The sequence below is a fragment of the Sprattus sprattus genome (genome assembly GCF_963457725.1).
Source record: "Sprattus sprattus genome assembly, chromosome: 1".
Lineage (NCBI taxonomy): Eukaryota > Metazoa > Chordata > Actinopteri > Clupeiformes > Clupeidae > Sprattus > Sprattus sprattus.
This window is the reverse complement of record NC_137920.1, coordinates 67,407,030-67,418,798: the sequence shown is the minus strand read 5'-3', so window position 1 is coordinate 67,418,798 and position 11,769 is coordinate 67,407,030. Positions and strand designations below refer to the sequence as shown.

Here is an 11,769-nt window from a genome sequence, read left to right as displayed (position 1 = left end):
CAAAAGAAAACAAAAATCAGCAATGAAGCTAACTGAAAAGAAGCACACAAACATGAACACACATAAAGGGAGTTTCAGATTATACATACATAAGATCATCCATCAATATCACCAGAGACTGCTCAGGAACAGCACAGAGGATCTTTAGTATCAAGTTCCCTTTATTGAAAGAGTGGCACATTATGCCTACATGTCTGTATTAGCAAGGGAGCAGGAGCAAACCTGTTGTAGGTTAATACAATAAATATATCTAGGACATCCTCGAAGTTAACACATATCCTGGCTGGCTTTTAAAGAGGATAGAATGGTTGTTTTAAAAGGTTAAACCAATTCCGGGAAGAGGTAGCCTAGTCTAATTTGTCCAACTAGAATTAAATGATCAGCAATAAACAAATCATCCATGATATGAACACACAATAATGACATTTCTTGTTATTGCTATTCACATTGTAGGCTAATAGACTTGGCAGAAGAGTAGGTCATTTCCACAAAAGATTGATTTTCTCGGCCATACCAGAATGCAAGAGATTGCATTCAGGTTGGTCCAGCTAGGCGGTCAAATTCATCAACATAAACATAGCTCGCAACATATGACCGCCCTGTGCATACCCCATTCATATAAATTACTGGTCACTGCTTCTTGCACTTCACACATCAGGTTTTTTCACTGTCTCTGGGACAGGCCTATACCATTTCATCAGTATATACACACAGTCACCAGAAAAGCCTTGTGTTAAGCAAATGAAAAGGCCTACCTTTACATGTCCACTCTCCCGTTCATCCAATGCTCAGCTAAACAGGCTTTCAGTCGCCTGCTCGTTTCAACTAGTGTTCTGGATTTTGTCAGTTAAAAAAGCCATTTAGGCTAAAGGATGTAGGGAGGTAGGCTGTTGGCCCACTGGAGTCAAATCCTGTTTTTGCTTTCAAATTTTTTTTTCTCTAATTTTTAAAGTCGTTTTCACCAACCCTAAACATTTGTAAAGATGTTACCAGAGTGAACACTGTGTTACTTCTTCTGTTAGAGGCTATTTCTAACAGACTACGCCAAGGTATTGCTAAAGTTTTCTTTTCTTTTTGTATTATCCACGCCCAGTTACACTGAAGATGATATGGTGGTCCGAGATGGCACACGCATGTACATCGGTATCTGCTTGCTATCTGAAATAAACTACAAGTATATGTTAACGAATTCAATTGTAAAGGCACTCCTGCGAAGACATTTCAGAACTAGCGGCGATATGGCCATCTTCTTATAGTAAAACCTCGTCTGACACAATCCGTTTAAAGGGATTGCACGACCATGCTATTGGTCGGCTTTAAATAAACTATTCACTAACTACCGCTGGCCCTACTCTCCGAGTGTAGTATTAGTAAATCATGATGTACCTATTGTGCCACAATGCGCATGCACTTCCATTTCTGCCAGCTGTTTTCGCGGCAGATCCTCTGTACTGTACAGGGCTCTACTCCTAACATTAGGATCCATTGACCATTGTGGGGTCCTACGTCAATTAATTCAAATTTAATTCTAGCATTATTCAATTCTTCTTTGAGGAATTGTCTGATTGTTCAGCTTTCCTCTGAAATCACCTTTATATCTCAGATCTAAAGCAATGGAGAGGCTGGGGTTCTGCCAGATGCTTTGTACCATCCGAGCTTATGGATACATTTAATATCCAGAGTAATGAGGCATTATTTTGTATGAATTGTTAATTTATTGCAGGTATAATGTTAAATATATGCTTGCATACAACTGTACACTCCACCAAATGGATCCTATGAAGTGCATAAGGTTGACCAGACTGAAAGTTAGGATGAAATAGCCAAGAGAGTATTGGAATCAGAGTTTTGTGTCAAGGTCTCAAAACAGCAACTTCCTTGTCTTGCTCTTTCAGAGTAATATCAACAGTATACTTTTCTATTTACTTAAAACACACACAGTACAGGAAGCTTAAAACAAATTAAGCTGAAGAAATGGGTCACAGATTAGAGTGGCACTGCAGATGAGTGCCAACTAAAAAGTATTTTTTAATAAGAGTAATGCTTTATGCATCGTGAGACCCTGCAATGGAGTAAAAACAATACAAAACTGTGTATTTCACTCCTCACCACCCTTGTGCTTTCTAAACTGAAAAGCAGCAGATGAATTCACTGGAATTGAAGACATTTAATGTCTGATTGTGGTTGCATTTTAGTTTGGGGTGCTGACAGTGTTTGCGATTAAAACCTCATAGCTGAATTAAAAATAAACTTTACAGTACTTATGAAAAAGTAATACCCTGCTCTGACCCCCGACCCCTATAACAAACATTCCATGTATTCACATTCGGCACTCAGTGAAATAATTCATAGATGCAACACTTAAGACAACACTGGCAGCTCATTTCATATCTTAGGGTAAAAGTTGACAGTGCTACGGAAAAAATCTCTCATGCTGCGGTCAATGCCTAAGTATATGCGAATGAATGAGCAATCAGCAACGTGATAGGACCTGTTAAAAATCCAAATGGTTATTTACGAAGCTGTGCGTTTAAAACGATGCCTTGCTGCACAGGTCAGCAAGCATGGAAGCCAAATGTTTTTCAGTGGAACGTTACCTATGGAATTATTTCATAATCAACTGCACTGTAAAAATGTAAGTGCCACAGAAATGTGTGTTTCCATCCATAGCTGCCAGTCACATAATGTATGTTAAACAGAAACACCATTTTGATCCTTCTTAAGGCCTTCAGATCATCTAAGGCGTTTTACGCCTTCTTCTCTTTGTCCTTTTCAGATGATCCCACTGACAACCAAGGTGCCTGGAAGCCAAGCTTTGCTCCGTCATTTTCAAGATAGAAAATAGATCGCATGAAATAAAGGTCAAAATATCATCTGCTACATGTTGAAGTTTCTGTTTCTGCAACAGGTTATGCAACAGGACAAATATAATCCTAATTCTCACCATAATGTAAGAAAACAAACATGTACCCTTTCTTCAGAGCCAAACTCACTGTTGATTCTCTGACTAAAGTGAAGATTAATCTAACATTTTGTTTTTGTTGCGTTCCACTCAAGGCTCTTGGTTTGCCTGCGGCTTCACAGAGCATGTTGAGTGCAGGATTAAGTAACAGACAAGGCTGGATGGAGCAGTCAATTATGCATGCCTTTGGCACCATACAATCCATATTCTCACATTCATACACCAGAGTTTCACACAGTTACACTACATAACTCCCTTCTGTTAAATCATAATTGGATGATTGCTTAGATGGTATGGGTAACGGACCAATCAGTGGCCAGGGCCTGGCGTTCCCTGATTCCGTCGTTCTTGTTTTAGGCACTCTTCTGTCACCCCTTGAGATGCCAACTCGGTCAGCACATTATCTAAGTAGTTGGGGTCCGGGTAGCCGTGGCCTGAAACATTCGACATCATCTCGGTCTTGTGGTGGATCTCGTTCCACACCACCGTGTCTGGCTCCCCTGTGGTGCTCGACGTGCCGACGGTGAAGATGAGGCGTCGAGTCCATGCGATTTTCAACAGTTCCAGCACCTGAAAAAAAACAAGTCAAGACAAACTGTGTCACTGAATGAAATTACTGTAAAAGGTCTTCTTAATGTCGTATTTAAACCCTAATGCCATCCTAAAACCCTCTCTTTTGTACACGTGACAGAAATATCATCATTTCAATGCCAACAAAGGACATTTCCTCCGTTTCACACTCTGGCTCTATCCAGTTCACTCAATGACTTAGATTAGATCTGCTGCAACCGTACCTTTCTACCCTTTTCATTGTCGGGCAAGAAGCAGAAGCGAGGAAAGCCCCTGCAGGTGTACTGCTGGCCTGGGTTGGGGTGCTCTGGTCCCTGGGAACAGAAAATTAACTTCATTTAATCATCCTGCTTGAAGAGAAGAAATGACAAATACAAGACACTCAATGCTTTCATACCTGTATTCCTGGTAAAATGTTGTACACTATTTGAATTGTTCCACAATCTGTGTTTCCAGGAAGAGACTGAGACACACTATAGATCTCCATCTTGCCCTTCGGCTGGGTTCCTGTTTTCTGCCCGTAGATTGTCTTGCAAGAAGGACACTGAATGCTGCCATCCTGCAACACAGAATAAAAAGACTTTCAACATCTAAATGCAACAAAATGACAATGCTTTTTTTTTCCAAAGCCGAGCCATGGCAGACAGCTCTTACTTTCGGTCAAAATAACACTCGCGAGCCCACTTATTTCAAACCTTTCTGCTTGTTAACGGTCACAAAGGTATTCAAAAATCCTTGAAGATAAAAAACGATTTTTAACAGATAAAACAAGCCTTTCACCTTGTTTCCATTGTTGTACATGGCCAGCATGCACATCATATGTAGAGTGTGTCCACATTTGGTTAGCTTTCCTACGGCGCTGGGCTGTATCGACTGCCCCCCTTCTGATCCACCTTCATAGCCAGAGGGAGACACCAGGCGCTCCATACAAATGATGCAATCCTGGGGAAACGCATCCGCACCAAGAATGAGATTCCGTGGACATCACAACCGCCACATTGGGGTTGAACCATTCAAACGGTTAGCTGGAATAGTTAGATGTAAGAGGAGAGGACACCCTGAGGGAGTCAAAGAACAGGAATGCAATGGAGTGCAGCCAAAGTACCTCATCAGCAGGTGGTGCCACCTCTTCCATGTATCTCTGAATGACCACCTCTGGTTTCTGAGCTCCACCTAGTCATAGAAATGTTTGAAGAATATGTTTGACATTCACAGCAGATTTTGAGCCTTATTGTTGAGAACAATGTGTACACACCATCAAATAAAAAAAGGCAATAGCTACAAATTAAGCACAAGATAAGTAGAACTCCTCAATATAACCCTTTTAAATCTGCATAGATAGAACATAGACACAGACTGTAGAAAACTAGCCTTAATATAATCTGTACTCACCATAGCCACATCAAAGCCTTCTTCAAATAAAACCCTTCCCTGACTACTCATGTGTCTGACAAATTATTTTAGAGCAGCGCAACACAGTGTGAATAATGCAAACGTTAGCCACCCCTGTCTGCAGAGGAACTTCATGCTTGCCCTCCTTTGTTAGACGACAGCGAAATTGATTAAGCTTGTGAGTGTCAGTCTGCAACAAGTGCCTTTACCACGCTGCGTCTGCGTTCTCTCCGATTAAAAAACCAAAGGGGATGAGAGAGACACTTAAGCTTAGTTTAGTTTTGCATGGCATGGTTTGGATTGAGTTGGTAATGGGCAGATGAATTGTTTTAAAAAAAGTACCCTCTCTGTCAGTCCCTTCCCTGAGCCTTCTTTTCAGCAGATGAGACTGATATGGACTGTTATTAATGTACACATTCAAAGAACAAAACACATGAACAGCACTTTGATTCGAGTTTGCATGAGAGCAGCGCTTTTGCAAGCGGTAAGGCTAAAATATGAAATGCAACATGCACACAATGCAAGATGAACAAATAAAGAGGGCCAAATGGACAAATGAAAGGGCGCAGACAGCGTGCGTGTTGCCGTGATTCAAAGCCAAGAAACTGATGACTGGAAGCAAATAATAAGTGAACATTAGGGAAGTGGGGGGGGGTGATACGAAAAAAAACATTGCACACCACAAAACAATACACTCAAATGAGACTCTTAGGAGGTGTGCTTACCTCTCTGAGTGTAGTGCTTAAATGTTAAGACCTCACCAAGGAAAAACAAAAACAAACAAACAAACAAACAAAAAATAACCCCCGAAGCAAATGACCCACATGCAGGACTGAAGCGGTTGGCAAGGGAGAGAGCTCAGAGCGAGGCTGGGCATGAGCGGCGGCGCTACCTGTCCTGGGCTGCCTCTTTGCCCTCCTAACGGCGCCCTCATGGCTTTTGGAGGACCTGCCCGAGCGACGCTGACAGAGGGGGGCGCTCGTGAAGCGAACTCCGAGTCCGGCCGCTGACATCAAAATGGAAGCCATGCCTGGAGCGGCCCCATGCCGGCGGACACATGCAAGGTAGGAGGGGTGGTGGAGAAGAGGAGAAGTGATGAGCGGGGGTAGGGGCACCGTCGACTGGAGGACCGCGGGCGAGCCGCTTTTAAAAGCCCCTTTTCCAGCGCCCAGCTTGCCCTTACTCCGGACGTCTGCCTGATCAGTTTTGTGAGGAAGAAACTAAGAGAACCGGAGACGGTTCCTACAAAACACCCCCCTGCCCCTGACAAATCTGCCTTCCTGTCTACATGAATACTTCAGAGACGGAGGACCTCAAATGTGACTATCCTTCAAGAAAGCTTATTTTTCAGAGAGCCAAGATGCACAGACCCCGCTCCAGCATGATCTCCTTTCTACAAAAACACATGTTATTTTTACTCCCCCTTATCTGTATCCCATTCCTTGCCTCCCGTCTGAGATTGTCAACAGATGGCCCATCCAAAGTCCCTCTCCAGCAGAACCGATTCACACCACGGACATCATAAATGTACTACATAAATCAATGAGGTGGACACTAGACAAAGCAAACATGTTCTCTGGGGGACCAGAGTGAATGCAAAATGTGTGAAATTGGCAGTGATGAGGTTGGATGTTTGTGAATGCCATCCAGAGTGCTGAGAGTGAGCCAAAAGACCTCCATGACAATAAAAACATGCACAGTCATCTCCAACTGTACTGTGAGCCATATCCAAGAGATCACATCATTTACACAACTGCTGAAAAAAAAAAAAAAAAAGCCATGACAGGCTATTACTAAAATCCCTTCATAGCAATAAATCTAAGGGAAAGAAACGTTACTCTATAATTTTGTAATGTTTTTTTGGTCAGCTTATTGATCAAATCTTCCATCATGCCACAAATAAAAAGATAATAGGGGAAGAATCGGATTTTCCTTCCCTTTTAAAAACGTTGTCATCATGAAAAAGACCTGATTCTACCAGATGGCATTTCAGTAAAAAAAAAAAAACATTTTGTTGGCCCTGAAAAAAAGTGCTCTTAACCTTGTTAGAACAGACTGACACTCACAAGACAAATACCACTGATCCAGTGAGTGACACAATCATGTTTAAACAGCAACATTCCAGGCAATCCTTTGGAGACCTTTAAGCTGAACTTGACCAAGTGTCTACATTACCTGCCAGGGCTGAGCTCACGCTGGTGGACCCATTCAGGTGTACAGGGATGGTTGGGACACTGGAGAAAAACAACAACAACAAGTACATGTTAACAAGGGCCTTTATTCCTTTACGCCACGAGGAGATGCAGGCTGACACCAAGCTACTCAGATTTGAACACAACAGCATTACAGTCTGCTAGCCCACTGGCGGTCCGCTTTGCATCCAGGAGCATTCACATACCCATGAGCGGAAAAGGGCAAGGTGTTGCCACTTTACTACCGTCAAATTGGATCCCAATAATTGAGATTATGTGATGCTGAGCAGTACCGCTGATTAATGCCCGTTACCACTGTTTTTATGCAAACACATTTACTTTGTTTCAAGCACACATGACCTATGATAACAATCAGGGAATCAACCTCAATACTTAAGTTCAGGATTTCATTGGATTTGCATGCTGTGCTCTGGACGGTAGACCATAGAGTCCCGTCATTGTGTATACTAGATTCTAAAACCAGGGTGTTCTACACAGCATACCTGTTACTCTGTATTACTTTGCCTGATTGATTTTTAATTTAAATATAACTGCTCACTCTGCTACATCATTGCACCCTTTTCGTTTTTTTCTTGCTTTTGTGTAAGTCTGTGGCAACACTTTGACGTCACACAGGGTTAAGTTATTTTTAGCTTTTTAACTTATCAGCAGAACATTCTCTCTAAATTCAGTGACTTTTTTGGTAAAAAAAAAGAGTATCCACTGGATAAAACTACTGGCTGTTTTTTTGGGGCATTTTCAAGAGGGGTGTACTTTGTCACAGCTTTGGACATGACCTTCCTCTGGGCTACAAGATTTATGTGAAGTTGGAGCCGTCTAACTCAAAACAGGCTCTAACAGGTTCACAGGTCAACCAGCCTAATGGGTTAAACAATGGGGCTCTAAATTAGTGGTTTCCCCTTCCACTCAAAAACAATGAGCTGAAGGCCCAGAGAGCCCCTCTCTCTCACTCCTCCACATTTCCTGGTGTGGTCAGCTCTTCACAGCAGTTGGCCTGCTGTGAGGTGTACATGAGGGCAGAGATCAACACTCTCCACCGAGTCTAAATTTCCACAGTCCTGACAATGGGTGTAATCTTTCCACAGATGTAGGTGGACAAAACCCAAGATAGAACAGCGAGTTATGTGTTGGGGTTAAAAAAGAAAGAAAAAAAAGAAACATTTGTCGAGCCAGAAATGGTGATCAGCCACAGCCTGAGTAGCTGAAAGAAAATCTATCTTGCCTACTAACCAAAGCAATGTAAGAAAAGGACGTGTTACAAATACTTGGACAAAAAAATAATACCACTGCTTGTTTAAATCTATAAATCTTCCTTGTAATAGAGATGGGACAACAATTTGTGGAAACACTGAGCTCTACTGAAGCGCAGGACAATAGCAAGCAAGGGGCTATTTGTCATTTTGATCACCTTTTCAACTCCATGTTAGGCTTTGGACCAACAAGAAACATTAAGGCTTTAACTGCAGTAGTGTTAAGTTACGAAACAGGTGTCCAGTTCTGAATGACATAGGCTACTGCACAAGGATATCACATCCTACTGTATAAATAATAATAATAATAGAAGTAGTACAATAGCTCGGGTTGGTATAAGAAACACTACAGCTAATATAATTAATGGTGCAGCATCAAGACAAACAATGAAACCAAGATCAATTCAGGTGAAGGTACATAAGGCAGAGGAGAATCACACTAACTCTTGGAAGTGTGGCCATTGTCCTGGTCTTTAATATAAATAAAAATGACAACATAACGGCATTTTTTCTTTATTAAGTGTTGCATGGATTTGAGCGGCAATCCTACCTTAATCCATTTGTGCTGGGAGGGTATGACAGTCCAGGTCCAGCTACGTGCCCAGCTCCTGAGGGCTGGGATGTGGAAGACGCGGGGCTCCAGGGGCCACCCCAGGACATGTTCCCCACTGACAGGGGCCTCCTGGGGTAAGGGGAGTACACAGAGGAGGGTGTGCTCGGGGCAGCTCGTGCGTGGCCCTGGAAGCTGGGCCTGCTGGCCTGACCGGCAGAGAAGGAGTGACGCGAGCGGCTGGGCATGGGTCCAGTGGTGCTGCTGTGGCTTAGACACTGCTGGCAGGTGCACGCCGGACCAGAGTGGATCACAGAGCCGGTGGCCAGGGGGTAAGGCACACTGGCCTGCCGGTGGACCTGGCGTCTGAAGCCCGAGCTCTTATTCACTTGAGCCAACGCAGTTAGGTCCACTATATAGTTATATCCGTGGGGGCCCAGATCAGCGGTAGCCTGTCCAGCCTGGTAACTGTGCTCAAGCAAAATGGAGGTGCGCGTCTCGTATGCAGTCCACCCTCCTTCATCATTGGCCCACTCCCAGAAGACTCCGCTGCTCAAAGCTGAGGACTGGGGAAACAGGCTTCTGCGCACACAACGCAGCTTTCCTGCAGCGGGTATAATTTAAGAAGGCCGTTAATAAGAGCTTTGGAATTACATATAATACATTCCGTCTATTCATAATATATATATATATATATATATTCAGTGCAATTTGTTAGCATTACGAATATGAACATTTGGACCAAGAAGCCTCAGAAGAATATTACTTCCTCAGATACTGTGAACACTGAGGAGTGACACCGCATAAACAGAAGATGACGAGCCACCCAGACAATAATTATATTCATTGTTAAAGGAGGAGCTACTTTGAGGTGATTCCCAAACAATGAATCTCGACCAATGCCTTCACATAGTTTGCACTGAGACGTTTCACTGACGTGATTTCCAAATTCATACTTGGTGATCATCACACAGCAAGATAGTATGGATGAACTCAGTCACTAAGCAGTGGTTTAATTGAAATAGCTTTAATAGCGCTAAAAATAAATGGGTGCAAAGAGTGAGCAATCAAGCAGCTGACTAGGTAAACTAGTTAGACAGTTTCTGATTGGGCTTACGTTACTTTACGTGAACTAGTTAGCTAGCTAGGCTAGGATGTGTAGCGAGCTAGCGACCTGAGAAGTTCAATAGTACAGCTACTGTATAAACCTGAAATACCTTAGTGTCCATCAGTTTACCAAGTGCAAAGCAGCTGCCCATGGCACGGCCTTACCATACCCGAAACAGATCAATTAGCCCCAACTCGCCTGGTTAGTGCCATCATTAGCACAAAAGGCAGATATCTAGCGACTCGCCATGGCTAATATGTTAACATTGGCTAGCTATGACTGCATCTCTATTTAATAATAGGTTAGCTAAGCTAGCTGTAACACTAGGCCAATTTTGCAATTTTGAAGACAAAGTGATCTTACCCGTATCCTGTCGAAACTGCTTCAAATTTGGGATGTCGATTATATAAGCCGCCAGACTAGGATCCGACTGCCCAAGTGAGATGCTAGTTGACGCTGGTCCTCCACCTCTTGATCCTCTTTGATGTAGCAGGCATTGTTCAATATAACCGCTCACCTGGCCATTATATGGTCGCCAGTACCCGAAGTCATCCTGCCATTCCCACACCACTACCATAGGTTGTGCCTGACCAGGAATCCCAGAAGACGACGTGGTTACCGATGGTCCACTCCTGGATCCGCTCAAACTAGGGGGAAAACCTGAGGCAGTAGCCATCTCGAATAACGTTAGCTCAGCTAACTTTACCTTCAGACAGTTGGCTCGCGAGCTAACAATCTTATTAGCAGGAAATACTAGTTAATGTTATACCAAGCAGTACAACAGCAATGTCTTTGCTAGCTAAAACGTTTACAGTTGACTGAGTATCCAACCAGCCGCCAACATTAGCTGGCTACAGAGTTGAATTACGAAATCATAACTAGCGTTAGAGATTGCTATCTATGTTTGCGGTCCTTCTTTTGCTAGTATAGCTAAAATGCATTTAATGTTAAGTAGCTATTACTAGCGCAATAGATTGTTTACATTTCCCATTGATTACCTCGTGTAGCTACAAACACTGTCGCGTTACATAAGCAAGTTTCCCGATAACCACAAATAATTGTGTCATCTATATATTTTCCACTAAGACGAGACCTGACATTAGCTAATACATATCCGGCCTCTCGTGTATCATCGCTGTCATGCTAGTTGGCCAGCTGCCCGTTTTCCTATGAATCCGACACAACAATCGGCCAGATCTGTCAGGTGGCTAACATGACTAGCGCAATTATTTAGGTAACAGGAACTAGTTACAAACGCTACATAAGTGAACGACACAGCATACCTGTAATGCTGCGCATTGGATAAATGCATCTACTGCCAAGCAATGCTACATGCTACCTCGGGGTTTATCTCTAGTTACAAGCCACAGACAAACAGGCAGAGTGATGATCCCCGATGTCCACAGTGGCTGTGGCAACAGACATGCAGCTGACAAAATACTTCAAAATAAAAGCCATCAAACCAGTCTCAGCAGAAAGCGGTGCGATTGAACATCTTCAAATTGTCATCCTGAGGTCTTTAGATTGCCTCTGTGTCTGCGATAAGGTAAATGAACACATTGAAAACTTAAGGTATTAGGACATTATGAAAAACACTTTTCAAAATCCAAACTTAACTTCAAACATTTATTTTGAAACATGTGTATAGTCGGAAGTGCAAGTGCTCATGAAATTTAAAAGCCCCAGGCGTGCCCAATATTTTTGTACACAGACATGACGCAGTT

General features: G+C 42.9%; 1 protein-coding gene across 1 annotated transcript; it reads right to left on the bottom strand.

The window, feature by feature from the left end:
• Nucleotides 1-1,804: 1,804 nt before the first annotated feature.
• Nucleotides 1,805-11,390, bottom strand: dtx2 (deltex 2, E3 ubiquitin ligase). Its single transcript, XM_080836816.1, has 8 exons — nucleotides 10,409-11,390; nucleotides 8,938-9,541; nucleotides 7,100-7,158; nucleotides 4,638-4,705; nucleotides 4,313-4,474; nucleotides 3,930-4,091; nucleotides 3,757-3,846; nucleotides 1,805-3,532 (listed from the first exon to the last, which is right to left on the bottom strand). The coding sequence occupies exons 1-8, from the start codon at nucleotides 10,719-10,721 to the stop codon at nucleotides 3,272-3,274; spliced, it is 1,719 nt and encodes a 572-aa protein (XP_080692942.1). The 5' UTR covers nucleotides 10,722-11,390; the 3' UTR covers nucleotides 1,805-3,271.
• Between the last annotated feature and the right edge of the window lie 379 nt (nucleotides 11,391-11,769).